The sequence below is a fragment of the Echeneis naucrates genome, chromosome 21 (assembly GCF_900963305.1).
Source record: "Echeneis naucrates chromosome 21, fEcheNa1.1, whole genome shotgun sequence".
In the NCBI taxonomy this organism is placed as follows: domain Eukaryota; kingdom Metazoa; phylum Chordata; class Actinopteri; order Carangiformes; family Echeneidae; genus Echeneis; species Echeneis naucrates.
The window spans coordinates 11,973,033-12,000,758 of NC_042531.1; the positions used below are offsets into that span (position 1 = coordinate 11,973,033).

Sequence of the window (27,726 nt, forward strand, 5' to 3'; positions counted from 1 at the left end):
TTATTTAACCAAACTGCCTCTCCGCTGTTTACACAGCAAAGGGAGATAAACTTTTATCTCCGTTATAAACATCCACATCACTCCCGCTCTGTGCAGCCATAAAGGCGTGCAGGCAAGAAGCAAGATATCTGACAGCAGCATCAGTTGACTTTGATTCAGCACATTTGAGCAAATGACTCTGAGTTATATTGTCTAGACTATCTACAATCAACTAGATGCAGAGCAGATTTTCATAACGAATTGAGCAAATAAATAATAGAGTAAATATTTTAGGACAGAACTAATCATTCATAGTTACACATTAAAATGTGATGAGAGCTTTAAGTTAATGGTAAATAAATTTTACTTTAACAGATTACATAACCATTTAAATGAAATAAAGATAAATAAAGATACGATGATACAAATACAGATTAAAATGATTTGTTTTGGGGCAGCACAGCGGCATAGTGGTTTGAGCTGTTGCCCAACAAAGAGGTCACAGGTTCAGTTCCCGGGCCTGGGGCCTTTCTGTCCCACCGTCCAAAGACATCATGTTTGGGTTAATTGGTGACTCTAAATTGTCTGTCGGTCTGAGTGTGAGTGGTTGTTTATCTCTGTCTGTCTCTGCGTGTTGGCCCTGTGATGGACCCGTGACCTGTCTGGGGTGTACCCCGCCCTCACCCAGTGTGAGTTGGGATTGGCTCCAGCACCCCCCACCACCCAGAAACAGATAGGTGGAAGAGGATGAATGAATGAATGAGTGAATGATTTGAATTGATTAAGTGTGTTTGGTTGTCTTAAAGTATTGAAGTGCCCTCTAGTGTCCTCAATAGGAATGTGACGTTATTACTCATCAAATTCATCACAAAATGAAGTGTCTGCTTTGGGGCTGAATATTCAAAATCCCCATTTATCTAAAAACATTGCCATTTTAAAATAAAAACAACAATAATTATAAAAAGGGGAAAAAGTGAGTCCATTCGGTTTACTTTTAAAGGTTGACAGGTTATCGGCTATCAAGCAACATAAAAATATGCACAGACACGTCCAGAGCTGCATCCTACAGCTATAGTGAAGCAAACCATTCCTGAACTGGCTGCTTTGTTATCTTGCCATGGGAAACACAATGAGAACTGTTGTCTGTCTACATAATGCATGGCATGACAACATGATGTGAAAGCATTACATGATATTTCTTCTATTTTATTTACCATCTAATGCTATACACTTGAATTTCATTTTGTTTCCAGGTGCTCTCTGAGTTGACATACACAAACTTACCAGATTCAAGCTGTTCATGCAGCTTTCTGGAGATTCAGTTAACTATACTTATTACAATATTTAGTCATTTTCTGCTTTTACTGAACAAAAAGAAATGTTTAACTGTATCATCTTGTGGTTCAACACTGGCATTGAAAGTTTAAGTGAAATTATATTTCAAATTTTATCTAATTGACCCCCCCAGTATCTGTTTCTTCATTCTTCATAATTCTCCTCTGAATTTAAATCATCACATTTGTGAGGTGGACACTGACAAAATCAGAAAGAGCAGGGTGGGTTGATTAAAACCATTAAAAAAAACAAAAAAAAAAACAAACAAACATTAAAACCATACGTGTGGTGGGTTGAGTTGAACACGACAGACTTTTGGACCCTGCAGACTCCAGCGAGAATCACATGACGGTGTTTTACAGCCTGATTGGGATTCCTTTCTTTTTCTCTCTTTTTTTTTTTCTTTCGCTTTTTCAGTGAACAAACGTGCACGGAGGAAGACACTAGCAGGGCTGTCAGCAGGCATGGAGTGATGTGTTAGTGGGTGAAGTTGTCCTTCAGGCAGCGGACATGGCTGCTGTCCTCCTCTTCGTTGCAGTGAACCTTGCCTGTTTATTTATCAGTGCAGATCTGGTAAGGCAGAAGCGTCAAGTTGAATCATTTCATGATAGAAAAGTCATATGATCACCCACCAGTCTGTAGTTCCTGTTGGGTCTCCAGCAGTTAAAATGTGTACAATAGTATTGTGTTTTATCTTGGATTTACTATTGGAGAATTATGCTTGATTTATCCTTTTTACGATGTGATTTAATAATAGGCATTCAGAACTTATCAGCAAACTACTGCCAAATACTGTGATGGGTTTGATAAAAATGAACCTCACTCTGGAGAGCCATTTGTTGTCACAAAGCTGTTATCTCCTGCAGGCCCGTGGACAAAGATCTTTCTCTATAGACTACAAAAACAACTGTTTCCTCAAAGATGGGAAGCCGTTTCAGTACATCTCAGGCAGCGTCCACTACTCCAGAATCCCTCAGTACTACTGGAAGGACCGGCTCATGAAGATGTACATGACTGGTCTCAATGCTGTCCAAGTGTAAGCTGTACATGAACACATATTACACATGGGTTTGTGCATTTTGTCAGATGTTCTTCCTTTGCCTTTGTGTTACTGCTAAACTACATTCACTCTGCGCACACACAGATATGTGCCCTGGAACTTCCATGAAACAGTTCAGGGGGTCTATAACTTCACAGGGGACAGAGACTTGGAGCGTTTCTTGGATCTGGCCAATCAGACAGGTCTCCTGGTCATCCTGCGTCCTGGGCCATACATCTGTGCAGAATGGGAGATGGTGCTGAAATTTAACATTATGTTTATTTCAATATCTCGAGTCAGAGTGGTAATTATGTTCCAAACTAAAACAGATAGCAATTCAGAAATGCCGACGGAAAGCAAGAAATGTAGTTCAAGAAATTATAGAATCTTAAACCAGCATTTAAACTACAACCTTGTCAAAATCTGCATTAAAGGATTACATTAAGACAAACTGATCTGTTAGAAATTCACAGTCACAGCAAACACTGTTGCAACAGAAGTGGATTGTTTGTGCCTCAAAGTAAACACATTTTATTCAAAGTTCTGTTGTAAAGTATGTTTATATTTCAAACATGCACATAGACTATAAATAAAGACTTCTATTGTGATGTCAGTGGGAAGTATATTTCATATATTTGCCATTTGTGCATACTGTTTATTAAGAAAGTTCCTATCACTGATGGCACGACCCTGTTACTGAATCTGACAAATAATGTCCGTCTATTTTCAGTGATGATACGCGATTAATAGTATCGGCCACTTTCAGTGAAGGTTATTCTCAACTACATGTATTTATTTTTCAGGGTGGATTGCCAGCGTGGCTACTTCAGAAACCAAACATCATTCTTCGCTCTGCAGACACAGGTTGGAATCAGGACATTTTGGGGGTCAGGTGCTCCTGCAAAAACATTAAAAATAAACAGAAAATCCTATTTTTGTTTACATAAACAACTCTCATAATTACTATAGAAATATATTTACATATAAATTAGCTTCACTTTCTGTACATTGTTTGTTTAATACTCAAAAGATTACTTTGGTAATTGGGGTGGTTGTTGTTTTTTATTTTTTCCCTCCAGATTATCTGATGGCAGTCAGCAACTGGCTTGCTGTTCTCCTCCCCAAAATAAAGCCTTGGCTCTATATTAATGGGGGTAACATCATTAGTGTTCAGGTATAGTCCTCCTAAGTTGATTTACTTTTTTTGGGTGGTGCATTTATATTAGTTTGAACTAATAATTTCCATTTACTGTAGGTGGAGAATGAATATGGAAGCTACTATGCTTGTGACTACAACTACATGCGTCACCTGCGGGCTCTGTTCCGCTACTTTCTAGGGGAAGACTTGGTCCTATTCACCACCGATGGTAACACAGACAAGGAAATGACGTGCGGGACCCTGGAGGGTTTATATGCAACCATAGACTTTGGCACAGGTGTGTTCAGCCAACATTAGCATTTACTGATCTTAAGTTACACATACAGAAATTAAAATTTCTTCCATTTCTTTCCTTGTTCAGACACCAACATAACTGAAGCCTTCAGCCGGCAGAGACGGTTTGAACCTCAAGGACCCCTGGTTAGTAGCATGTGAGCACTTGTAATTATTTACAGAAAGTAATTGCGGACTCATTAAACTAAGCATGAGATTTTTCATAACAGGTGAACTCGGAGTTTTACACCGGTTGGTTGGACCACTGGGGGGATCAGCACGCTGTGGTTGATGTTCAGAAGGTCAGCAGAGTGCTAGGAGAAATGCTAACCATGGGGGCCAACGTCAACATGTATGTCTCCCTGAATTCTTAATCCTTCAAAGGTTTCCTCCTCTGTACTAATTTGGTTGAAGGATACACCTGCCATTCTTCTGTGTTTTGCTTATTGCCAACACATTTTATGAAAAGACCAAAAAAAAAAAAAACAACAACCAAACAGTGCTTCTGTCCATTTCCAGTTTCACAATTCCTTTCAATCCTTTAGATATAAACCTATAACTTTTAGCAACTTTTAATGACATTAACTGAGGACTATTTTCACCTGATTAATAAGCATTGCTGTGCCATAAATACTTGCTCGCTCTAATGTCTAAAAATAAATCCCAGGGTCCATGTACTTTGTAATTGAATACCAATGCACACCAAACACCAAGTGCGTCAGAGTGGGCCATTAAAGGGACTTAAAAGCGTTGGTACAACATGGGTGGTTTATGCCGCAGAGCAATAAGCTACAAGACGCTGCTCCTGCACAGACAATACTGAGTAGCAAGTTAATTCAATGCCAGTTCTGGTCTTGTTGACATTAAGAAAACATCATAAGCCTCATCCTTTAAAGTGCATCAGTCATCATCCTTAGTTACCCAAAGGTGAGCGTCGCTTGTCTGTCCGAAGAAGAGAAGATTTCAGTCTTCCCCTCTCCTCACAGGTACATGTTTGAGGGAGGCACCAACTTTGGCTACTGGAATGGTAAATCCCATTTCATGATTTTGTCACTATCTTAGTGCTGGAGAAAAAAATCTCAGTTTGTGGTGCAGTCATCTCTTTCCAACACTCCACTTCTCTCTAAAAGGTGCTGATCATGACACGAGGTTCCGCTCAGTAGTGACCAGTTACGATTACGACGCCCCGCTGTCTGAGGCAGGAGACCCAACAGAGAAGCTTCTGGCCATCAGAGATGTCATTAAGCAGGTAGTGGTAATGAAACTGCAGCCAAGCCGGGTCGTTGTTCTGATTACATTTATACATGATGTGTATCAGAGATACGGTTCATTCATTAATTAGTTTCTCTCCAGTTCAGAGATATTCCTTCTGGACCCATGCCGCCAGCAACTCCAAAGTTTGCCTATGGCTTTGTAAGCCTGAGAAAGGTAAAGTTATATTATTTAATAAAATGTTATTTAATTTCAAATCTGGTTGTTAATGATGTTAACGTGAACGCTTGTACCTGATGATAAAAAATGTTACAGGTTGGTAACATCAGTGGTCTGTTGAACACCCTTTCACCTCTGGGACCAGTCGAATCGCAGTATCCTATGACATTTGAAGAGCTGAAACAGGTACGGTGTCTCTGAAGTCAGCAACAGGGAGGCCCTGGTGTCAAAGTGGCAGTAAACCTCTTGAAACGTGGAGAACTTCTAGACTGTTGTCTGCAGCCTGTCATGTGCATTGTGTTCAGTACTATGGATACATGCTGTATCGGACCACGCTGCCCCGGGACCTCTCAGAGCCCACGCCACTTCTCTCTCCACTGAATGGTGTTCATGACCGTGCATATGTGTCCATCAATGGGGTGAGCCTTGACAATGAACTTTTGTTATCTGGTCAATGAGATTTTCAGGTCATATATACAGAAAACACCATGTTGCGGTCATGCCCTTTTTTTTTTTTTTAATCATGTAATACCACATTGGGAAATTTCGTCTTCCTTGTTTTTTTTTTTTTAATATAGCAATGAAGCGTGTCTTTGTATGAGCAGGTTTTCCAGGGCCTGTTGGAAAGAGATACAAAGCTGGTGATGAATGTCACTGGACAGCAGGGGGACACTGTGGACGTACTTGTTGAGAACATGGGCAGGGTTAACTTTGGCAGCAAGATTAATGACTACAAAGTAAGTCCTATCCCAGAGTACACACACTAACATTTCTTTAATGCTGAAGTTTGAGATTGCCTTTAATTCCCCACTGTTTGGAAAGATCCACAGACTTTGGTGCTGTGTGGTTTTTTTCATGAGATAGTTTTCTTCTATTTTGGATTTTGAAAACCTGGCTGCAAATTACATGAACACCCCTGAGGCCATGTTATGACACCAAATAAAATATTTGTTGTTTCCTATCTTGAGTTAGACATGAAAATAATCCTCCATTCAGATCGTATGAATGTTGACAACCCAAACTCTTCATATCAAAGTTACAGGCAGTGCCAACTCAAATCTTTGCACTCGCTGTTAATTACTTTAAATAAAACCCTGTTGCATAGAGTGCAGGTGCTTGCTGGTAAACTGTATATCTTTGGAAGGGCCTCTTGAGCAATCTGATCCTGGGTAAAGATGTACTGACTGACTGGAAGATCTACCCTTTGGACATTGATGGAGCCATCGCTGGTGGTTGGCCTCACACAGAAATTCAGAAGTCCCCTCCTGCCACACAGAAGGAACCTTCTTCAACTGGACCGACCTTCTACATGGGGACGCTGCAGCCCAACGGGTTGACATGGGACACTTTTCTCAAGCTCAATGAATGGACAAAGGTAATGTGGATTTTTCTGTTGGTTTAACCTCATTAATACAGAGAATAAGTAATTGCATCCTTGTCAATGTCTTTTTTTTTTTTTTTTTTAAACACATAAATCAGGGTCAGGTTTGGATTAATGGTGTGAATTTGGGGCGATATTGGCCAGCCAGGGGCCCTCAACAGACTCTTTATATCCCTGGACCCTTGTTGAGTACTACCCTACCAAACAACATAACAGTGCTGGAGCTGGAAGGTGCACCAGCACACCTACGAGTTCTCTTCATGGACCGGCCTCAACTTAGCATCACTGCTCAACACCATTAACAGAATGCTTTCTCAGTTCAGCTGGAGAAATACTATAACGCAAACAATGTTCATTAGAAGGTATTACAGCAGCAAAGTAGAAGCACTACTTTGAACATCTTACCGAGCATGTGCACAAGAAAAACAAACCTTTGTTCTCTGTTTATGACAAATCATTTATGATCAATTGAAATTTTACAGTTTAGTATATAGCCATGCCTTTATCAGTCACATTGCCGTCACACATCAGCTTTACAGTCAAGAGTGTTCCAATGATAAATTTTAACATCCACTGCAGCCTGTAATATTCTTTTGTCATTTACTTTTTTCATAACTGCAGTTTCTGTAAATAAATTAAAAATGTATTTAATCATGTTTTTATACAGTGTTTTTCCAGTTTGTCCATGATCATCTGCCATAATAAAACTCACCAATGGAATGTGTGTTTTTAGTTGAAATTTAAAAGTAGCAGAGAGAAACAGTTAGTCTCAACAGTGCTACACAAATTGTTCTTTTCATGAGGTAGCCTTCTTCCATGTAAACGTCCACTTGGGTGTTAGGTCTTGCCTGGTTGAGTATTTGCTTTTCGATGTGCTTGGACACATCGAGGGGTGCAGAATGAATAGTCCAGGTAGTTAAATGGGATCTTGCCGAGCAGAGATTCTCCACAAAACCAGCATCTCCTGGTGACAAACAAAAGAATACACTTAATTGCAAGGTACATTTCTGAGCAACAAACCAAACTATCGTTTAAGGTGAACTCCCGAGTTTCATAAAACATAATGACTATCCTCACAGAGAGGAACTATATGGGGTCTTACTTGACATTGGAGAGGCTGACTCCTGTTGCAGCTGCTTGCTCTGCTAATCTTTTCTCTGCTGCCAGAGCTCTCTGAAATCAATAAACAAGAATCCAACATTTTTAAGTTTTTTTTATTAAAAATGTATGATAGATCAATGAAAGAATACACACAAACTCACCTTTTCACGATCAGTAAGAGATGCAAATCTCTTCTTTTCCTCTGCCTCGAACTCCTGCCTCCTCTTCTCCTCCTTCTGCTCTTTTTCTCGTTGTTTTCTCAAAGCCTTTTGAGCTTTTTTCTTCTCTGTCTTTTTGGATTCAATCTCTGCTGTTAATGGCCCAGGTACCTTTGAGTTGCAAAAAATGTAATCCTTAAGTGCACTGTCTGTTTAGTAGGACACAGGCTAGAAGTTCAACCGTCAACTCTTACCTGTGCCTTGTTATAGTCGTATTTGTCAGGATTCTCACCCATGTATTTACGAAAGACATTTCTCGTGTCTTTGTCAGGGGCAACGATATATGGCGTCTGCCCTTTGTTATCCCTGTGAAAGAATATTGCAAAAATTACTTTGGTTGTTAACTACCCCACAGATTAATTCTACTACATTTTCACACCTGTGTGCGGGGTCTGCTCCTGCATCAAGAAGCAACCTGACCACTGCCTTCTGTGCGGCTGCTGATGCAACATGCAGCAAAGTAAACGCTGATGAGTCTATAGGCATATTAAGAAGAGTCTGAGGACTTGGTGCATTAGAGGAGTTGTTCTCCAACTGGTTTTCACTCTCTGCCATTCCTTCCGGTAGTTCCAAGAGTCTACTTAGTGTGTCCACATCCCCAACCTTGCAGGCTGTAAAGAGTGCATCCCTCAGGCTATAGTCCCATGTTTCATTGACATTTTCTGTTGAAGGCGCACAAAGTTAAATATAACGTTTTGACAGTAAGACACAAGTGCAGTATATTTAACAACAGTAAGGAGAGAAGCCCATCCTCACCTTCCATTTGTTTCTTGACCTGTGCTTTCCTCTTCCTTTTTGGTTGTATCACAGAAGAAGCATCTTCTGCTGCTGTAACCTGAGGTACCTCCTCTTCTTGGTTATCTTCTATGTAACCCACATCTGTTGCAGATGGATATAAAATTGAATTCTCTTGCAGGACCGTTGTGTGATAATTAAGCATTCCTTGGCTGGGACCTACCCTCACTTTGTATTTTGGCCTCCTCCTTCTTTCTCCTCCTTCTTCTCTTGTGCTTGGAAGGTTGTATTTCACACTCCCTGAGGTCCAAAGTTCCTAATGTCAGCTCCACCATCTCCAGCTGTATCTCTCCACCCTCTTCTTCATCAGAGCTATCATGCTTTTCATCTGCTGTGGCCAAAAATAAGGAAATGTTCTGTAAAACCTAATTTCAAAGTAAGTTCGTAGTGTTGAAACTTTAATAAATTCACACCTAATTTTAGTGAGATAGATTTTTAACATGATAATTATTTCACACAGAGTTGAGTATAGTTTAAATCAACAGTTTACGCATTAACTTATTCAACCAACCTTTCTCTTGATCTGGGTTTTTTAATGCTATTGGCTTTGTGTTTTTTTTCCATGCCTTCTTAGATGGACTGAAGATTGCAGACATGTCTGTGTCTCTCCCTGCATTAAAAATGATTTTGATTATACCCTGGCTGCGTGACAATTAGCAGAAAAGATATAATTACTGCAAGTATGCTATTAAACTTACCATAAACATGAATGGTGGAAAGCAACTCATGCACTCTCTGTACCTCCCGAAATGTTGCCCTGCGTGTGGCGAATGGAATCATACGTAACCTGGGATCTTTTTTATCGAGGGGGGCTGCACGGCCACCAAAAAAGATGGCCCTGTTGTAGCTAGGGGATCGTATAAATATTGTGGAGGCCTCCTTTAAGTATTCAGCCCAGGTTACCAGAAGATCCTGAATGTCCTGTCAGTGGTCAACATGATACATTTAAAGCATTTCAGATATATTACTTTGGTGATTTCAATTTGCTGATGCTGACTTTTTTTTTTTAAGTTTTCCTATTATAATATGCAATTTCTCTCGTAACTTTTACATTTTTTAGATATCTAAACCCATCCTCAGAGAACACAAATGTTTTTGCTCAAAAGTACTGTGCGTGCACCAGCGCACTCTCACAACATTTCGAAAACCTTCAGGGGAGGATGGCAGGCTGAAACTATACTTTAACCGGTACTCTAAATTCACCACAAGACACCTTCCAGGGTTATGTGGATCTTTCTTAACCAAATTAAACTCAACAGTTCAGGGCTATCAGTGAAAGGGTAAAATGATGGTGCAGTTAAATAGCCTGTGCTCTTGCCTTAACGAGTGCTGCCTCATTATGTCGCCGCAAAGCAGCTCCTGCAGACTTTGGAGCGTGACCACGGTTCTGAGAGTCTCTGAGTCCCTGTGCAGTACCTCGCTTCGCTCGCACTGTGTATCGGTGGAAAGTTTTGTGCTGAAGGGCTTCTTTTCTGTTCACACCAATACAGTGAGATAGGCTTACAAACAATTCAGCTCTCCACATACTATATGCAATTCATAGCGAACAAACAAATAAGCAAAAATGTAAATATGAAATACAGACCCTTGGAAGACAGCACCAGCAAAATGGCCACCGCCCGTCATGAGAATGACCCATACAGTCTTCTTGCTTAAAGACATCAAGGAGGGTCGTAAATCCTGCTCATCATCTGACTGAAGTATAAAAGAGGCAGAACATGGATTTTGCAGAAAATCTTACAGTCTGTTAACATCCATCACTAACTTTATTGTGCTTGTATTGTACTGTGGAAGTTGAGCCTCACCTTCCCCTGCAGGATGCAGCGGTGGACTGACAGATACTGTCCTGCTGAGTTCTGGTAAAACACCTTACTGGAGATGCGACCATTTATTGAACTAGTTTCAACTGAGCACCCGCTTTCTGTTCCACTGATGTTGCAGCTTGTTCCTCTATTGTCACTATCTGAGTTTTCATCCTCTGAGTCAGACTCAGAGCCTGAGATACTTGATATGTCTCCTGTTAATGAAAAACTGAGAATCAGAGAACCGTTCCAATCATCTTGCACATCAATCTGCGTGCTATATTTGTTGCACTCTGGTTTCCTCACCAGCTCCAGTCTTCCTCTCAAACTCCTCCACTGTGAGCGGTGGCAATCCTGCCAGTTTTTTTCTCAGGTTGAAACGATGCCAGTCAAGCTTGTAGTGCTCCATCTGAAATGTAAAGGAAAGTAATATGCAGTCTTTGTCACATTAGCAGATCTTTGGTGAATAGAGCAGTGATCGCTGATCACCTGTTCCTCTCGATGAATAAATGAGCATCTGCAGGCTGAGCAGACCATCTTGTCTGACACCTCTCTAGCCAGGGTACACTCCTGTGATTTGTCATCCTCTAGGCTTTTGATTTCCAACCCTGTGGGGGGGGGGGTTGGGTGTCAAACAGACAGAAAATAAAGGGCGCTGTCCTCACTACAGACGCAGACATGTAGTTAGTACTCATACATACCGTGTGTCTCTGGCTCGGGGCCTGCGGGCTGCTTCAGGACAGGGTTCACTTCTCTCAGCCCGATCAATGTCTCGTCATTTGGGCACAAATCAAAGATGCCACAAGTCGTCATTGTCACCTTAAAGTGTTGGGGAATGAGAAACACAACTTATTTCAAATGACCCCAAGTAATACATTTCGCTCGTAAAGAGCCCAAATTAATAACAATCCTATAATGTTTAATCATCTGAAAGATGTTCTGTTAGACATGACAACACTACAGTCATGAGCTGATTTCACATTAAGTCCGATCTCAGACTATAATGAAAGCAGATGTTTTCTGCGCTGATGTAAACTTAGCTGACGACACGTGCTGTGACGACCAGAAACGACTATTTCCTTTTTATTAAACAGAGCTGTTTTTCTCTCCTCTAACAGGTTTTTATATGTATTACAGATTATGTCTGTATCAGCGACTTAACTTAAATTTAGTAACTTACCATAAGGAGTCTCAGAGGCGGTGTTAACAGTACTCACTGTGCTTCCGCCTGACGTACTACGGAAGCCCAGACTTGTCAACATTGCTTCATAAATGCATTCACAGACCTGCGACTCCAATCTCGCCAGTTTCTGACAGCAGTGAGTTTTATTCAAACGTTTCAGGTTTTACTGAATTTTAATTTATACAGAAATACGGACCATTTCACCCATGGGCTCATAACTAAATAAAATAATTAAATAATTTCTGTTTATCACATGGACACTGTGAATTTCTTTGACTTCGATTAGCTAATCATCTATTTTAAAAAACTGCTATCGCTATTTCCACTTTTACTGGTTTTTAAATTTAAACCGAAACATTCCCTTATGAATATTACCTTTGTTTCTATTTTATTTAATCTAGAGTGTAGGAAGTTTGTCCATTAATTGATACACAATGGATTTATACACAAGTGCAAACTTGTGTATTTCTTTGACAATATTAAGTCAACACACTTTATTAGGCTCAAACAAAGTATATATAAAATCACATTGATAATCTAGTATTTAATACAAGTATATATTAAACCAAATAGATAGTGTATCATTGATTTACAACTCAAATGTAAGAAAATTTAATTCACTTGGATTTGCTTTGTTTTTGGGTTGACCTTCTATTTGGTTTGTGGACCAAAGTCTCGTCTGTAAGTAATGAAATACAAAGCCTGTTACACAATTAATGAAATACAAGTATCAGGATGCAGACAGTCACCATACTCCTCTAACCAGCCACACTGAGAGCCTTGGCATCTGCTAGATGTTGTTTCATATCCAAAATGTCAGCAGCAAGGCCTTTTCACCTGGTCACACCTTTCCAGTTCATCTGTGTTTTTGAAACATAATGAATATTTACTGATGTTCAGGCATTTATATCTTCTTTCCTTATGCACACAGTGAAAAACCTGTACTCAGAGCCAAAACCATTCGGTCACTCAGAAAGATGTTTTTCCAAGCTGCTGCAACACATCAACAACTTTTAGTTCTAGATCAATAACCCAATCTTTCGCTCAGTTTCCCTGATGCTGCAGGTGAGAGTCAAATTTACTTTGTCATGTGTCTGAAACAGTTTCACAACTTCACAGAAACAAAAATTGGACGACATTGACATAAATAATGAAGTGAAAGCAATTTGTAACAAGTTCTAGGGTGTGACACCCTCCGTGCCTTGAGGTTATTTTTTCTATGCCTAGCGTTCCTGAGGAATGCAGAAGGCATTAAACCTGCACTACACAAGCTGCACTAAAGTCAACATGCTTCAAACTATTTTTTATTTGCATATTATTCGTTTTAAAGAATTAATTATTTGACCTTCACTCAGGCTGGTCATATAAAAAGAATGTGCTTTGAGATCCCTTTCCTCAAAGAACAAAAGTCAAATTTGAAAGGCAGATGAACTTTTTTATTTAAAATTGCTAACTTGCTAAGCTTGCTCTGTATTTCCACTAATAAGTGCACTTGAGTTGGTGACTCATACTTAAAAGCACAGCCAATGAATGCGCAAGTCATCTGTAAACATGTCTTGTAAATCATCTTGACTCTTAAGTCTTCAGCTTCCAAACACTTTGAACCTGAACGTATCTGCCAAAGCAATTTTGTTCAACCTCACCTCCAACTGTGAGAGCCTGGGGATAATCCCACAGCTCTTCTACTGGTAGTGCATTAATTTGGTATTATTCATTTCAGATGTCCTTGCTACTAAGTAAAAAAAAAAAAAAAAAAAAAACGTGCTATGATGATAATGTTCAGTAACCAAAGCCAAGCACAATTGGACTGACTTGGTTTAATTGTCAGAAAATAACAAACAATATCAAAGTGTGCATAAAAATAATATTTCACTGGAACCCAGATGTCCCACCAGGGTAAATTCAACCTGCAGCAGAATTGTTTGAGGCCAACAGTTTTTATTTTATTTTATTTTTATCCTTAACACAAATTCCTCCTAATTGAAACGTGCCTCTGCTTTGGCTGTTTTCACGGTTAGCATGCTGCTCCTGCCTTGTACCCAGAGGAAGTACAAAGGTCATTGCTAAACATATGATCATGCTATGAAAACTTTTAAATTGACTAAGGTCGATGAGCTACCGACATTTTTTTAAGTTTAGTTTCCTTATATCTTTATTACTGACCATACGTAGCCAACTTGACCACCCTGGCAGGTTTAGCTAGCTAGTTGCTCTCGGCTAACCCGAACATCAAATTACCGTAATATCCCTATGAAGTCCAAATGATGTAAATTCAGAAATATGGGTGAGATTTTCTTTTTCATATGCATTAATATAAACTGCTATAAAACATTGGGTTATGCTTTATGGGGTGTGCTTAGAGATCGACAGTCAGAGCCCGGATAGCTCAGTCGGTAGAGCATCAGACTTTTAATCTGAGGGTCCAGGGTTCAAGTCCCTGTTCGGGCGTTCAAGTTTTCCTTCTTTTCGCAGGACAACATGTTGTTCTCACATCTGATATGAACATCTCACGGTCGCATGTCAACTGCAGGTAAGCTTAGCTTCAGCAGGAACAAAACAGCACTCCTGCTGTATAATACATCCAGAGCCTGAAATTACCGTATATCTCTGCCAAACACTAAACCGTTTAATTTAAAGCCAAGCACTGAAGTGGAGCTGTTATTACACACAGTGAGACCTCACATTATCTTACTGGCAGAGTTGTTGTTTATGAAAGAATCTAACTAATTTGGGCATCAATCTCTCTCACAAACAAATAACGGTAACCCTGTAATTCCCCAGAGATAATTATGGGTATTATCTCAGGATAGTGACTGGGAACACCTATAAAGGTAAGTGTTAGTGCAGGTAAAATGGCAGCACCGAAGGCAATTCTGACCAGCAAAGATGGACCGGATTATCCTCTTGTGCATTGTTTCCACCTGCCTCCCAGCTGTACAGTCTCAGGTAAATATGCATAGGGTTGGAGCTGGACAGGCGTTTTGAACTCGTTTGATAACACCACTGCAAACAATTGTCTTTTTGTTGTTGCAGAAATTTTTATTCAGCCCAAGATGGGGGCCCATTGGCTATAAAGGTAGATTCAATTTGGATTTGATCAAATGTTAATCTAAATGTAATGGCAGTTAAAGCACAGTCTGACTAATAACTTTTCTCTTTAAGAGCGTGAAAAGCATGGTGATGGGACGGCAATGGATGAAATCATTAAAGCTAATGAGATCCAAGGTAAGCTGCAAACAATCTGTTTAAATTTCTTTGCAATTTGCAGATTATGTTGTAAGAAATTACAATCTTTTTTCAGTCTAGAATGATTTAATTTCCCCTGATATCTGACTCAGCTGCTGGAATCGTCGACGGCACTGCCAGTCTTAGAGAGGGGGATATTGCTGTTTCTGCTGGAAGGCGTGCCAAAGTCTGCTTTGCACGGAGCTGCCTCTGGTCTAAGTCGGTGGATGGACATGTCTACATTCCATACCGGCTCTCACCTGAATACTGTATGTTTTTTACTTTTCTAAATTGAATGGTTTGCAAGATATTCACCCACATTGTTCTTGTTAGTTCATACATTTTTTCTCTCCTTTTGATCATATATAAATAAACTAACAGCTGAAATGGAGACAAAAATGATAAAGAATGGGATGGAGAACATAGAGGAAGGTACCTGCGTGAAGTTTGTTCCCCGGACTCATCAGCGCGATTTCATTGACATTCAGCAAAAGGCTGGGTGAGAATCTTAATCTGGAAAGTTTGATTGCATGACGTGATTTTAAAAAATGTGCTCATTTAGCAAAGTGTTTTTCTGTGTGGCGCAGGTTAAAAATCAGAGCTGAGAAGCAGCAGTTTTTCTAATCATATGCTGTGTATGTGTGATAATTCAGGTGTTGGTCCTACCTTGGTACGCGTGGTGGAAGACAGACCGTATCACTCCAGAGCCCTGACTGCCTCCAAGTTGGAGTGATTTCCCATGAATTCATGCATGCCCTGGGCTTTGTGCATGAGCAGTCTCGCTTTGACCGGGACAACTATGTGACTATCATGTGGCCAAACATTTGGAGGGGTAATTTTAAAGGGGCGGGAAGTGGGTTGGCATTGGGCAATGTGATATCCGTGAATGGTAAATTAAACAATGTTTGTAATTAACAGGATTTCTATACAATTTTTGGAAAATGCTTTACATTATATAACAAAGTAACAAAATATCCATAAGAATGCCTACAATTATGGTGTCTAAAAATATTTGTACATTTCCAACAGATCGTTTGAGGAATTTTGAGAAATTTAGGACTGACAATCTGGAGCTTCCCTATGACTACAGCTCAATCATGCACTTTGGGATGTAAGTAATATAACTTTGGATTACCGCATATGCTTGCAGTATGATCTCTATATTATAATGTATATGTGTTTAGGTATGCCTACTCCCAGGATGGGGAACCAACCATCCTTCCTAAGAACAAGAAGAACATAAAGCTGGGCCAGCCATCAGCTCTCAGCCACATTGACAAGATGAAAATCAACAAACTCTATAACTGTGGTTGGTACTGATCGTCCTGTACTAACCTCCAGTAATTATTTCAAAATTAGTCACTGCAATAAAACAAACAAAAAAAAAAAAATACTAGAAATGTTGCTCATTGTGAAATGATTTATTCATTTCTGTCTCTCTCTGCAGGTGACAATGATGATCACTAACACAAACTCAAATGAGTTGAAACCGTCATGCACTGGAAGCTAAAATAATAAATGGATATTTAATAATCAAAGGAAATTCAATAAAGGTTGATTCAAGCTTTCTAGCAGCATTTCGTCTGTGTGCATGCAGTTGATTGGCAATGAACATTAACATCTTACATATGTTTAGAGGGCTGAGAAAGTGATAATTAAGTGTTGTGTCTGAGGAACAATAGCTTTATTATAGCATTGTTTGAAATACCCCAGTTTATTTACCCCAAGCAATATGATTAATTTCCCAAATCAGAGATAACTTTAATAGGAAGAAAATGTGTTGCTACATTCATGCCTGCATACGATAAAGTATTTGGAGAATGAAAAAATTGCTCATTGGCAAGAAAAAAGAAGGACAAATAGTTGTCAGTTTTAACCAAATTAACTTTAAAGAAACCACCCGCTTGGATTGAAGAAGAAATATCTTTTGACATGGCAGGACACTGAAATTTTGTACGTTTATATATTTATTATTGTAGTAACAACCAGAGAAAGTAAAAAAAACTGCTGCAGTACATACAATTTTTCCCAGAGTTTGGATTTATTTACCTAAATGACAAATTTATTGTCACCAAAACAGCTATCAACTGAGTTTATCACAAAATCATCGGTTGACACGTCAGTCAGACACAAATTGCTGGTCTATTGGACTGGGTGGACAGTCATTCTACTGATAGCAACTGCTGAGTCGCAGCAGCAAAACACCTTGAGTGTTTAAATTTTGAAAGTGCTGAATCTAAATATGTGATAAGTACAGGGCACAAGTGAAGGTCAGCAACAGGACCACCAGTTACAGCTCAGCAATGGACTTGAGTAAATTACATACACATAGATGATGAGGGGCCTTAATCTCGCTTCATCACAGATCATCTGTCCAATCAGTACCGACTGCACTGGGAGGAGTTGGTATATAGATTCAGGGCAGCTGAGGACTTCATTTAACTCTTGCACCTGAAGACCGAGTGTTGGAATTTGTGTAACAATCTGAAAGACAGCAATGAATTCTACCATGATTTTAATGGGTATCTTCCTTGGCTTGTTGACCCAGGCATACGCTCTACCCGTAAAGGTCAGTACCAAGAAATATTTTACATCAGAACCCCTTTTATGTATTGTTGGGCCTTGTAGTCAAATTATCTTAACATGTACCCTTGTGTTACAGAATTCTACAGGATTATTTGAGGGGAAAGTCAGATTAAAGAGGAAATACTCAGGTGGGATTGTGGGGAAAATCAGCTTTTTAATCATTATGTGAATGGTATTCCATGTTTATACACTGAACTATTTGACTCTGTTTATGGGAATCAGAGGGCCATAACACTTGCTGTGTTTTTGCATATAGATGAAATGTTAGACCGTGATGAAATGAATGTGATGGATCAAATCCTGGAAGTCAATCGCAGTAAGTGAACTGTGAAGTATGTACAACTATACTGATTACAATTTATATATCGTGGACTCAACATAATATTGTCTTCTTTTTTTTTTACAAGGGTTGCGAGCACCTCGAGGGTTGACATTCAGGGAGGGTGACATTGCCACTTCATTTGTACGGAGTGCAATTACCTGCCCTGACAATGCCTGTCTGTGGCCCAAATCAGTTGATGGATTTGTTTATGTACCATACATCCTCTCCCCACTGTACGGTATGGATCAGCATTATTAAACAGATTCAACAAAGGCATTTACTAGCTCAATCTTTCAGCAAATTGTGCTTCTTTTTTATAATAGATGACATGGACAGAATCACCATAGAAACTGGGATGCAAGACATCTCCTCTGGGACATGTGTTAAATTTATTCCACGCACTCATGAGGGCAGTTTCCTTGATATTCAACCAAGATACGGGTGAGTATGACTGTGACACAGATATTATTACATATAATATCTGTGTTGATTTTATTAATGATTTTATAAATTCTTGGCAGTTGATTGTGCATGTCACTGACATGCCATTTTCCCTCTCTCGTCAAAGCTGCTGGTCATTTTTGGGACAGACTGGGGGAAGCCAGACCTTGTCACTGCAGACGCCTGGATGTATGTGGTCGGGAGTGGCCGCCCATGAGTTCATGCACGCTCTTGGCTTTGTACACGAGCAGTCACGCTCAGACCGAGACCACTATGTTACAATTGTCTGGAAAAACATCATGGCAGGTTGGAATGGTTGGAATTTATCTTCTCCAAAAAATATGCTCCTACATTCTGAAAGTCTGTTTGTTTTTTTTTACACAATTTACCATTTTTTGTACCAAATGCCTAATGTACATTATTTTATCTGTTTTTACAGAACACATTCATAACTTCAGGAAACAGGCAACAAACAATCTCAACAGCCCATATGACTACAGCTCTGTCATGCATTATGGCAGGTGAGCTGGTGCTTAAGCAGAGGAATAGTGATAATATGATGTCATGTTTTGTGGGGGCTACCAGCAGATGTTTACTGCCTTATGTTTTATGTGTCTTTAATGCAGATATGCCTTCTCTGAAGATGGTGGACCAACAATAATCCCCAAACCAGATCCTTATATCCCAATTGGCCAGCGAGATGGACCCAGTGCTCTCGATCTTCACAAAATAAATGTCCTTTATAATTGTGGTGGGTGAACACTACTTTGCCTAAAAATTGTTCCTTTCATAAGAACTACTGACTTTTTTTCTTTGTCTCTATGCCTCCTTTATAGGTGCCAATGAGTAACTGGATCCAGAATAATATGCTTTCTTATTCTGTCACATTTTGCTAAATCTGCTTTCAGGTCAGATGGATAATTTTAAGTACTGAACTAGCTATTTCTTATTCCTGTATTAATATTTTTTAATTATGCCAGTTTTATGGACGTTATGTAAATGGTCCCACATTAACATACAATGAAATGAAAAGGAAAATAATTAGAATTAGAAAGTGAATTTCTCTATTACAAAGAAAATTAGCATTGCAATACTGCCATACTGAAATAGATTTTTTTTTGTGCCTGCTGTTGCTAATTGAATCAATGCATCCAAACCATGATTATTTTATTTTCTGCTTCTTTCTCAGCCAGTGCTCATTTTGATTAAAGAAATGCAACAGTTTATTATGGTCTTTGACTTGTGATATGAAACATATACAATATTACAGAATATCAGGATGATCTGATCTTTTTCTGTTTAGTCCTATTTAAAAATTACAACTTCTTCCATGCACGTTTACCTGGTACCAGTTTTTTATTTAAGCAAAAGGAGAGGGCAGATTATCTTTCACTTATTTTACCCACTGCATTAACATGGGTTTTAGTGCAGACAAATTAAAACAAACCAAATTCAAACAAAGTAGCACTACTGGTCTTTGAAATGCTTCCTCCTACTCCTGTCACCATAAAATCCAGCCTGTGGCAGCTACAGAAGTTTATGAATACGAATACTGAAGTAAAACCACTATTACACAATAGGACAGCTATCATTTTCTGTTTGTCACTGCCTAAAGAAAAATGCAACAAACGAGGAACAAAAAGCTTGATCCAGTATAAAAAGTCGAGGAATAAGCAACAGGCAACTGCATTTTCAAAACATAAAATTATTATTGTCTTTAAAGAAAAATATACAGAGGGTGAAAGAAAATAATCTGATTAGCTACAGCATTTACGTGTATTTTTCTCTATTAGTAGCTTTGAGAAAATTGGTGCTACAGAAACAAATGCATGAATAGTTAAGGAATTCAGCATATAAAGCATCATCAAGCATAATTCATTGGAACCAGTGTGGCGCTGTAGCTATCATTTGAGTAATGACTGAAAAAGCACAAATTTCAAAGAGCAACATAGTTTGGTTCGCTTGGCATATAATGCCAGAAGTTTGCTGTTGTTAAACTATTGAGCGCCCTTTTGGGCCATAGTTTACTGAAGTTGAAATTACTGATTATTTCATTTGCCAGTTGGAGACAGGTCCACCTCTTATTGAAAAATTCTCATTCTCTGATGGCTGTTCACTATAGCATACCTGGTCACTGAAGACCGGTAGATTATGAATTCATTCCAATGGAAAGGCAAATGAAACATCCATCCCGTGTTAACTTTTGTGCCAACGTCAGATAGCTCTCCTCAACAGTAACAACAGCACAGGTCATGTTACTGCTGTAACCAGGTGAATAATGAACGAAAGACCCGAAGGCTCATTGAAATGAATCGTGAACGAATCACTCATTTCTACACTGCGCCTGTGCAGCGGACATGAGACGAGTGAACGAGTGACTCAAACCCGAAGAACCTATTTTACGAGTCGTGAACGAATCAGCCATTCCGACACAGAGAATTTGCGGCAGAAAGTCCCGTTCGTGAACTAATCTGAGCCTGTGGCGCGCATGAAATAACAACATGAATTTTAAGACTCCCTCTCTGAACCTTCCTCTGTCGGGATTGTCCCTCTATTGCTTGAATGCGAAATTATATCTTTTGTTTTAATTTTCAAGACGTGAATAATGCGCTCACCAAACATGGAAACGTGCCTGCGGCGGATGGGCGGAGCTACAGCTGACGGCGGCCGGTGCTCGGACGCGCGTTCTCCCGCACACAGAGCGCAGTAGTTAGCGTCACTTTGGTGCAGTCAGTGTAACTAAAAATGAGCGATAACGACAAAGGACGGGTACGTATGAGCTCTGTTACAGCGTTATCGCTGGCGTTTCGCGGGAGCTAGCTGACCAAGTGACGCTGCGGAGTGAAGAGCGTCCAGTCTTCATGTATTGTTGGCTAATGCTGTTTAGCTAACGTTAGCTAGCTAGCTCAGTCGTCCAGCCCAGATCAGTTAGCTACTTATGGAGCATACAGTTACCGATATAATTCCAGGTTATGCAATATCACTAATACACGTCTCAAGATAAGGACATTAAACATTAGCCTGTGCTAATAATCTTTAGCTAGCTGGCTAACTGTAGGCCATAGGTGTTGGTTAGACTCTGGGCCTCCCTGGAGGATGAGACGAGGGAAACAGCGCTGAGGCTACACTGGTAGCGCCAAATGTATTCATTGAGCAGACCTGTAGATGTCTGGGCATTTTTAATCATTGAAAGCATTTTAAAGGTCAATGTTGGCTATCTCTCACTATGATGTTTTTAAAGCAGTCAAATGTCTTGATCAGGTTGATTTAGGTCTGCTAATTAATTTAACAGTGCAGAAACCGAAGCCTTGTTTGTCTCCGAGTCGAAGTTTATTCGCTAATTCAGGTTAAATTAAGGGGCTGTAAAATGCTTTGAAACTGTACATGGAGACACATACACAGCATCACGAATGAGTAATGTGAATATATGTTTGTCAACATTAATCGTAAAATGTCATGTCCTTTATTTCGATTTGAGCACGATTTGACAACAGTGCTAAATATCAGAACAATTTTGAACAAAAACAAACTACCTCAAGATTTCCTCTCACTCATTTGCATTTACTCGCATATTCTGCTATTTCATTGCATCTTGACGACCTAGTGGTCTCATACACTGCAGCTGACAGGTATTCAGTTTGATTTCTGTCCTCTGTCCATGGACTGTACAGTTTATAAACATGAGAACAACCAATGTGCAGTATAAGAGCCCATCTAGTGTTCTCTGCCTACGCTGTCTTGCTTAACATTTGTCTTTCTCCATTGTTTCTTTGAAATTTGGCCTACTTTGGTGAACAAGGGTCACTAGTTCAAATTACAAACACGGATAGTGGGGAAGATGAAAAGAGAGTAGTTGTTACAACATATGTGAACTGAAATGTTTTAGGCTTTTTGGGTATGTTAGACAAATGTTAAACTATGGACACTGCTGCTCACTTTGAATTTGGACATGCAGCTTGCTTTGGCATAGCATTCGATTATTTTGCACTCCAGTCTCCACAGTGTGACCATATTCTTTTAGCAGTGTGAATGCGAATGCACCAGATTGAAGGACTGCCTACTCAACCGTCATGCATGCCATCTTCTGATTAGTCCCTTTGTTAATGAATTGGTTATATTTAATAATTCAGTTTTCTTTCTTTTGCTCTCAAACACACACACACATACTCCCACACACACTTCACAACAGGTCTTATGTGGTTGAATTGCTCCAAAAGTAAACTTCTCACACTGATTTAATTTAGATCATATAATTTTTTTCACACTTCAGTTATTTCAAACCAGTTAAACATGTAAGAGGATAGCTGAACCTTATAATCAATCTAATTTCTTTTAACACTTTGCAGTTGCTTTTAAGCTCTCTTGCTACTGATAATTATGTTTTCAAGAGCACTTCAAATATGTGAGCTGCTTTGTCAACTCGAATGATGCAATTAAATAGAAATGAGTGGCAGTGATATTTTGGGGTTGTTTGGACTAACTTAAGCCCAATTTTATTTGAAAACGATGCCAGCACTGTGGAGTTGAGATTCTCATTCAGTGGTAAAAAAAACACTGTGATGTCTTAAAGGCCACTTGGAAGATATTGTGCCATCAAGTAATCATAGGTGATATTATTCTGTGCAGTCATGCAAAGATGTATGTGTGGGAAAGTATTCCATGTCAAGTTTAAACTCATTGAGAGTGAAAAAATTTTGATGAGCATGTATTCACATGCTTAACTTTTGGTTTTGGCAGTTGTTTACAATAATCACACACAATAATTGATGTTTGTATTTAAAATGCTTTGAAAGCTTTCACTGAATGTGGCTGATAGGATATAACAGTGAATGCAGAACCACTGAAAGTGAAATCTTTATAAAACTAACATTGAAAATTTGTATAATGTGGGCTGAAATATTCCCCTGCATGTCATGAAATCATAGTAACACAATAAAAGTTGAATGACAGTGCGGTTTTAATTGTAGTCATATTCTTCATCCTTTTCTTTTCCATAAAGGTTAAGGTTGGACCAAGAAAATGCGGAAGAAGTCTCATGTCCACTTTATTTTCAATAATATGAAGCTCAGATGTGTGACGCTGAATTGTTGAATGCATGCTAAAACATGAGGAGGGAAGAAGTATGGGCAGTGTGTGAGATGGGGGAAGTAAGAAGAAGTAAGACAATTGAAGAAAGAAGAATAATGTGAAGTAATGAAGTTACTGAAATGAAGTTCAGGAAGTAATCTGGATAAGGTCACCGTGCTAAGTAATTCTCTGGTCTGTTTGTCAAATGCGTGCATGTTCTTTTCATTTAATTCATATTGGTTAAAAACATTGCAATTTTTACACAACAAAAAATTTCAGTTGTTTATGTTGATAATTTGAATACACTGATTAATAAATGAATCATATTGATGTCACACTATCCATGGCTACACAAAATAGCATTAACATGCATTCCTAATTCACAATCCTAAATTCTTTTCTTTTCTCAACTCTTCACAGGATAATTTTAATTCCTAAATACATAGAAATATTGAGGCAAAATTTTCATTCAGTTTGTCTCTCACTGGTACTGACAAAATATGTGTTGGTGTGTGTGGTCCGTTCAGGAGTCTCGCTCTGCATCCAGGAGCATGAGTCCTAGGGGCTCAGGGAAGTCAGCAAGCCGCTCTCCGGCTCACTCACCAGCACATTCAAAAGAAGGTTCCCGCTCCAAATCTCGGTCCCGGTCCAGGTCAAAATCTGGGTGAGTGATTGTGTCTTTGGGGTGTTCCTTGCTCATTGTTAGACACCATTCTGTGACATCGGTCTGTTTTTGAAACAACCGCGTTCAGAAGTATTGTTTTGGCCTGTACAGGTCCCATTCTCACCGTGGATCTCGCAGACACTACAGCCGATCTCGTTCCCGCTCAAGGTCCTATCATCGCAGATCGCGTAGCAGGTCCTACAGTGGAGAGCGTCGCCGCAGGAGCCACAGCCGCTCGCCCATGTCCAATCGCCGCAGGCACATTGGCAACCGTGTAAGTGCTTCTCCCCTTTTAAATATCAGTATTGTCTGTTCTTGCATCATATCTGAGAAGGTACTTATTCATGTATTTGCTCTGAATTTAATATCTTCTTAATAAAATGATAATTTTTTTGTTGTTATGATACTCTTCTGTTTGATGTTTTTATGTCAAAGAATTACTTTATCTATATCTTAATTTTATTGAAATTGCAGGCAAATCCAGATCCAAATTGCTGCCTGGGAGTGTTTGGACTGAGCTTGTACACCACAGAGAGGGATCTGAGGGAGGTCTTTTCCAAATATGGCCCATTGGCTGATGTCTCCATTGTTTATGACCAACAGTCAAGGCGATCCAGGGGCTTTGCTTTTGTTTACTTTGAGAACACAGATGATGCTAAAGAGGTACATGGGTTGAAAAACGTCTTTGCCAAATATTGGGGGTGTCACAATTCTCCAAATGCTGGATTCGATTTCTTTTTTGATTTTAAGGTCAATTCCATTCTCAATCTTTTTTGTGTGTGTGTCCTTTTTAGCAATGATAGTGCCGCCATTTTTAGACAGGTCAAGTCCAGCATCATTGGTTTTAATGCAAGATTATGCATTTGATTTTTAATTCTAATTTCATAATATTGTCTGCATTATGTGAGTGAAATTATCTCCAGCTGTGGTTTGCAACTTGCCAAAAATAACTTGTTTTGCCAGTAACCTGGAAACTTACTTACTGAACACCTAAGATGTGACCTGCTTGGCATTTTAGATTGGTTCCAGTACCCTAATTAAATGCTTAAATCCTTAAAGGTTAAAGGTTGAATAAAGTCGTAGAGTATACTAAACATAGATAACAAGACTTACAAACCTTAGTTTTCTTGTTGACCATGTGAACTTTCTCAGGCAGAAAGTTCCACCTTTGATTTTCGAAGGTTGTAATTTTGAAGTAATTTCACTCAATATCCAATTTACAATCAAGATTGTGACACCCTTCCCAAATATGTTTCCAAAATATTTTACGGGTCCGAATGCTCATGTTTGTTTGCTGGCAGGCAAAGGAACGAGCCAATGGCATGGAGCTGGATGGTCGTCGCATCAGGGTTGACTTCTCTATCACGAAACGACCTCACACACCAACCCCTGGGATTTACATGGGCCGGCCCACATAGTAAGACATCTGGATCATACTGACTGTTTCACTCACCTTAACGCATTTCATTTGGCATTTCATTTTAGTTCAACAGATATGCTCTGATGTGGCATACTGTTCTTTAGATTTATTTTAGATGTAATCTCATCCAAGAGTTGGATTAGTGCTCAAGATTTGTAGTTAATTGTTGAATGCCTGTTTGTATTAAGTTTAATGGGCTGAATGTGAGATATTTAAGGGGCATCTTCAGACCTCCAGGCTCTGTTTTCATAAGAACTGAACAACCATGAATGAGTTTTTAGTTTGTTTAAATTGTTTAAATTAGGGGTGTACAAAAAAAATAATAATAATAAATTCTTGTAATAATCGCGATTCTCATTTACTATGGAGGGGTCCCGTCTTTGGTCTAGTCTCTAGTCTCTGGAGAGATCCCGTCTGTGGTCAAATCTTGTATTCCACTCATACTCATTTCCAATTAACCACCAGGAATCCAACCGCGCCCTTCTTATATGGGGGCGACAGCATTAACCACTATACCACTGTGCTGCTCAGGTCAGATACATTTATATGTCACCAATTAACCTAGCCATGTTCAGGTGCCCCCAACGGGAATCGAACTGCGCCCGCTATGATCAAGTCACCATTCATTCATTCATTCCTTCATTTATTTATTCATTAATTCATGGGAAGGGGGCATGCATTATTAGTAACCACAATTCTGGGGTACCCCAGGCCAGTTGTGTTATTCTGTGTTTATAATGAATTCCGTTTTTAATGTCTAATTCTGTGACTCCGTGATGGCGGATTTTATAGGGCCCTGTTTACCACAGACAAAGCTTGACATGAGCTTGACAGTGTGTAAGGTTTGCAAAGTGAAGAACCCATGTTTTTTTTTTTTTTTTTTAATAAAGCGACTTTTATTTTTGTAACTTAAGCAGTATGTGCTATTTCCTTTGAGCAACAATTCCATCTAAGCATGGATAAATGTGAAAAAGACACTTTCATGTCTATATTTGTCATTCTGTTGTGCAAAGCAGACTGGAGTAGATCATGAGGATCCTTTGCACACCTATAGATGGAAGCAGAAATTATTATGAATCGAATCATAGCCCCAAAAATCAGAATCGAATCGTGAGATAGAAAACGATTCCCACCCCTACTTTAAATACTATACTGAAAATAAAGGAGTGCTCAACAGATGTTAAAAGCAGACTTGAAAGATAAAGGTCAAGTTTGTAACATGAATGAGAATGATCTCTCCTTCAGTTAGAAACGGTGGAGGTAAAAGGTAAACAAAAATGCACAATGCATTTCTTTCTTCATCCCTGCAGTGGTGGAGGCGGTCCCAGTGGTCCTCGCCGTTATTCACGTGACTATGACCGTGGCTATGATCGAGGATACGACAGAGGAGGCTATGATCGCTATGATGACAGGGACTACTACAGATCATACAGGTGACAATCTTAACCTGCAAATTATAATTGATAAACTAATTCTAAACTCATGGTATTTTGGGTTCCTGTGTAGTTTTTTGTTTGTTTGTTGTTGTTTTTTTCCCCCCAAAAAATACCTTTTGCAGTTGGTGGGGAAAAAAGTTAACTCCATCTTGTTTCAGAAGGCGATCTCCATCACCGTACTACAGAGGAGCTTACAGGTCTCGGTCCAGGTCAAGGTCTTATTCTCCCCGTGAGTTTTTTCAAAAATCATCTGTTTTAATGGATCTTCATTCAGCAGGTTGCAATGTGTCCGTATTGATCTGAGGACTCTTTTGTTTCACAGGTCGTTATTGAACACTGCTGCCAAGCAAAAAGCCATCCTCTACCCAAGCACAAACAGCAAATGTTTGAGTGGTATGATTTCAGAGCAGGTGTTCTTTCTTTAGGTGATCTTCACAACTCTGTTTGCCGATGTACATGACCAGTAAATATAAACTAACTCAAGCTGTCCCCACATTTTTAATTTTGAATGTATAGGCGACCCCTGCCGTAAATGTTTTATTAATGTTTTGATTTTTTTGGATACAAATTGAGGGAAATTCAACTTTGAACAGATTAAAAGTGGGATACATTGATTTCACTTTGACTTGTGCTCCTTCTTATTGCACTTTTAGATTATCTTGAAGAATTTCCTGGCTGCTGAGATAAAGACGAGTCATTGGCCCTCATCTTACCACAATGCTATGGGCCAATTTATACACAAATGTACTTAAAACCAGCAATGGAAACTTATGTACATGTGGATGCCACTTCTTTTTTTTCTAACTAGAAAGCGAATTCTTTGCAAACAAGAGTTCTAACATGATGCAGTCAATTAATGCAACACAAAT

General features: G+C 39.3%; 5 protein-coding genes and 1 non-coding gene across 14 annotated transcripts; 5 read left to right on the forward strand and 1 right to left on the reverse strand.

The window, feature by feature from the left end:
- The first annotated feature begins 1,738 nt into the window (after positions 1-1,738).
- On the forward strand, positions 1,739-7,349 carry glb1l (galactosidase, beta 1-like). The gene is made up of 16 exons (XM_029530556.1): positions 1,739-1,887; positions 2,181-2,350; positions 2,459-2,609; positions 3,157-3,217; positions 3,433-3,527; positions 3,609-3,789; positions 3,874-3,932; positions 4,016-4,137; positions 4,772-4,812; positions 4,916-5,034; positions 5,139-5,213; positions 5,313-5,402; positions 5,522-5,635; positions 5,822-5,953; positions 6,361-6,591; positions 6,696-7,349. The coding sequence occupies exons 1-16, from the start codon at positions 1,825-1,827 to the stop codon at positions 6,897-6,899; spliced, it is 1,908 nt and encodes a 635-aa protein (XP_029386416.1). The 5' UTR covers positions 1,739-1,824; the 3' UTR covers positions 6,900-7,349.
- On the reverse strand, positions 7,000-12,361 carry ankzf1 (ankyrin repeat and zinc finger peptidyl tRNA hydrolase 1). 4 transcript variants are annotated; one of them, XM_029530554.1, is made up of 16 exons: positions 11,694-12,361; positions 11,215-11,332; positions 11,003-11,121; positions 10,820-10,922; positions 10,517-10,728; positions 10,297-10,406; positions 10,030-10,183; positions 9,410-9,632; positions 9,223-9,321; positions 8,881-9,042; positions 8,673-8,795; positions 8,296-8,578; positions 8,111-8,222; positions 7,860-8,027; positions 7,700-7,770; positions 7,000-7,561 (listed from the first exon to the last, which is right to left on the reverse strand). In XM_029530554.1, the coding sequence occupies exons 1-16, from the start codon at positions 11,694-11,696 to the stop codon at positions 7,435-7,437; spliced, it is 2,187 nt and encodes a 728-aa protein (XP_029386414.1). In that variant the 5' UTR covers positions 11,697-12,361; the 3' UTR covers positions 7,000-7,434. The 4 variants fall into 4 exon arrangements, with proteins under 4 accessions (XP_029386414.1, XP_029386413.1, XP_029386412.1 ...); XM_029530553.1 differs by having other exon boundaries at positions 7,001-7,561; positions 8,875-9,039; positions 11,694-12,360; XM_029530552.1 differs by having other exon boundaries at positions 7,001-7,561; positions 8,875-9,042; positions 11,694-12,359.
- Positions 12,362-14,071: 1,710 nt separating this feature from the next.
- On the forward strand, positions 14,072-14,144 carry trnak-uuu (transfer RNA lysine (anticodon UUU)). The gene has a single exon. It is a non-coding gene; the product is annotated as a tRNA-Lys (tRNA).
- Positions 14,145-14,556: 412 nt separating this feature from the next.
- Positions 14,557-16,498, forward strand: hce2l2 (high choriolytic enzyme 2-like 2). Of its 3 annotated transcripts, none has more exons than XM_029529833.1 (9): positions 14,557-14,642; positions 14,730-14,772; positions 14,859-14,921; positions 15,035-15,190; positions 15,303-15,420; positions 15,575-15,753; positions 15,951-16,032; positions 16,106-16,234; positions 16,369-16,498. In XM_029529833.1, the coding sequence occupies exons 1-9, from the start codon at positions 14,583-14,585 to the stop codon at positions 16,370-16,372; spliced, it is 834 nt and encodes a 277-aa protein (XP_029385693.1). In that variant the 5' UTR covers positions 14,557-14,582; the 3' UTR covers positions 16,373-16,498. The 3 variants fall into 3 exon arrangements, with proteins under 3 accessions (XP_029385693.1, XP_029385691.1, XP_029385692.1); XM_029529831.1 differs by having other exon boundaries at positions 16,106-16,230; XM_029529832.1 differs by having other exon boundaries at positions 16,106-16,261; positions 16,369-16,490.
- Positions 16,499-16,947: 449 nt separating this feature from the next.
- Positions 16,948-19,494, forward strand: hce2l1 (high choriolytic enzyme 2-like 1). Its single transcript, XM_029529830.1, has 9 exons — positions 16,948-17,490; positions 17,584-17,635; positions 17,764-17,823; positions 17,915-18,067; positions 18,153-18,270; positions 18,398-18,576; positions 18,710-18,791; positions 18,897-19,021; positions 19,107-19,494. The coding sequence occupies exons 1-9, from the start codon at positions 17,419-17,421 to the stop codon at positions 19,118-19,120; spliced, it is 855 nt and encodes a 284-aa protein (XP_029385690.1). The 5' UTR covers positions 16,948-17,418; the 3' UTR covers positions 19,121-19,494.
- Positions 19,495-20,823: 1,329 nt separating this feature from the next.
- On the forward strand, positions 20,824-27,476 carry tra2b (transformer 2 beta homolog). 4 transcript variants are annotated; one of them, XM_029529835.1, is made up of 8 exons: positions 20,824-23,529; positions 23,865-24,001; positions 24,113-24,275; positions 24,476-24,664; positions 25,303-25,418; positions 26,732-26,854; positions 27,016-27,086; positions 27,180-27,476. In XM_029529835.1, the coding sequence occupies exons 2-8, from the start codon at positions 23,889-23,891 to the stop codon at positions 27,188-27,190; spliced, it is 786 nt and encodes a 261-aa protein (XP_029385695.1). In that variant the 5' UTR covers positions 20,824-23,529; positions 23,865-23,888; the 3' UTR covers positions 27,191-27,476. The 4 variants fall into 4 exon arrangements, with proteins under 4 accessions (XP_029385695.1, XP_029385697.1, XP_029385696.1 ...); XM_029529837.1 differs by having other exon boundaries at positions 20,824-23,518; XM_029529836.1 differs by having other exon boundaries at positions 20,826-23,505.
- Positions 27,477-27,726: the final 250 nt, after the last annotated feature.

Coding starts and splice junctions, on each gene's coding strand:
- glb1l (XM_029530556.1), top strand. CDS start 1,825: ATGGCTGCTGTCCTCCTCTTCGTTGCAGTGAACCTTGCCTGTTTATTT. Junction 4,813..4,915: donor CAACTTTGGCTACTGGAATG/GTAAATCCCATT, acceptor TCTCTCTAAAAG/GTGCTGATCATGACACGAGG. Junction 6,592..6,695: donor AGCTCAATGAATGGACAAAG/GTAATGTGGATT, acceptor CACATAAATCAG/GGTCAGGTTTGGATTAATGG.
- ankzf1 (XM_029530552.1), bottom strand. Junction 9,633..10,029: donor ATGAGGCAGCACTCGTTAAG/GCAAGAGCACAG, acceptor GACCACTGACAG/GACATTCAGGATCTTCTGGT. Junction 7,562..7,699: donor GTCAGCCTCTCCAATGTCAA/GTAAGACCCCAT, acceptor GTTTGTCACCAG/GAGATGCTGGTTTTGTGGAG.
- hce2l2 (XM_029529831.1), top strand. CDS start 14,583: ATGGACCGGATTATCCTCTTGTGCATTGTTTCCACCTGCCTCCCAGCT. Junction 15,191..15,302: donor CCGGCTCTCACCTGAATACT/GTATGTTTTTTA, acceptor ATAAACTAACAG/CTGAAATGGAGACAAAAATG. Junction 16,033..16,105: donor TCAATCATGCACTTTGGGAT/GTAAGTAATATA, acceptor ATATGTGTTTAG/GTATGCCTACTCCCAGGATG.
- hce2l1 (XM_029529830.1), top strand. CDS start 17,419: ATGAATTCTACCATGATTTTAATGGGTATCTTCCTTGGCTTGTTGACC. Junction 17,491..17,583: donor CATACGCTCTACCCGTAAAG/GTCAGTACCAAG, acceptor CTTGTGTTACAG/AATTCTACAGGATTATTTGA. Junction 18,068..18,152: donor CATCCTCTCCCCACTGTACG/GTATGGATCAGC, acceptor TTTTTATAATAG/ATGACATGGACAGAATCACC.
- tra2b (XM_029529834.1), top strand. CDS start 23,838: ATGTGTTGGTGTGTGTGGTCCGTTCAGGAGTCTCGCTCTGCATCCAGG. Junction 24,665..25,302: donor ACACAGATGATGCTAAAGAG/GTACATGGGTTG, acceptor GTTTGCTGGCAG/GCAAAGGAACGAGCCAATGG. Junction 26,855..27,015: donor GACTACTACAGATCATACAG/GTGACAATCTTA, acceptor ATCTTGTTTCAG/AAGGCGATCTCCATCACCGT.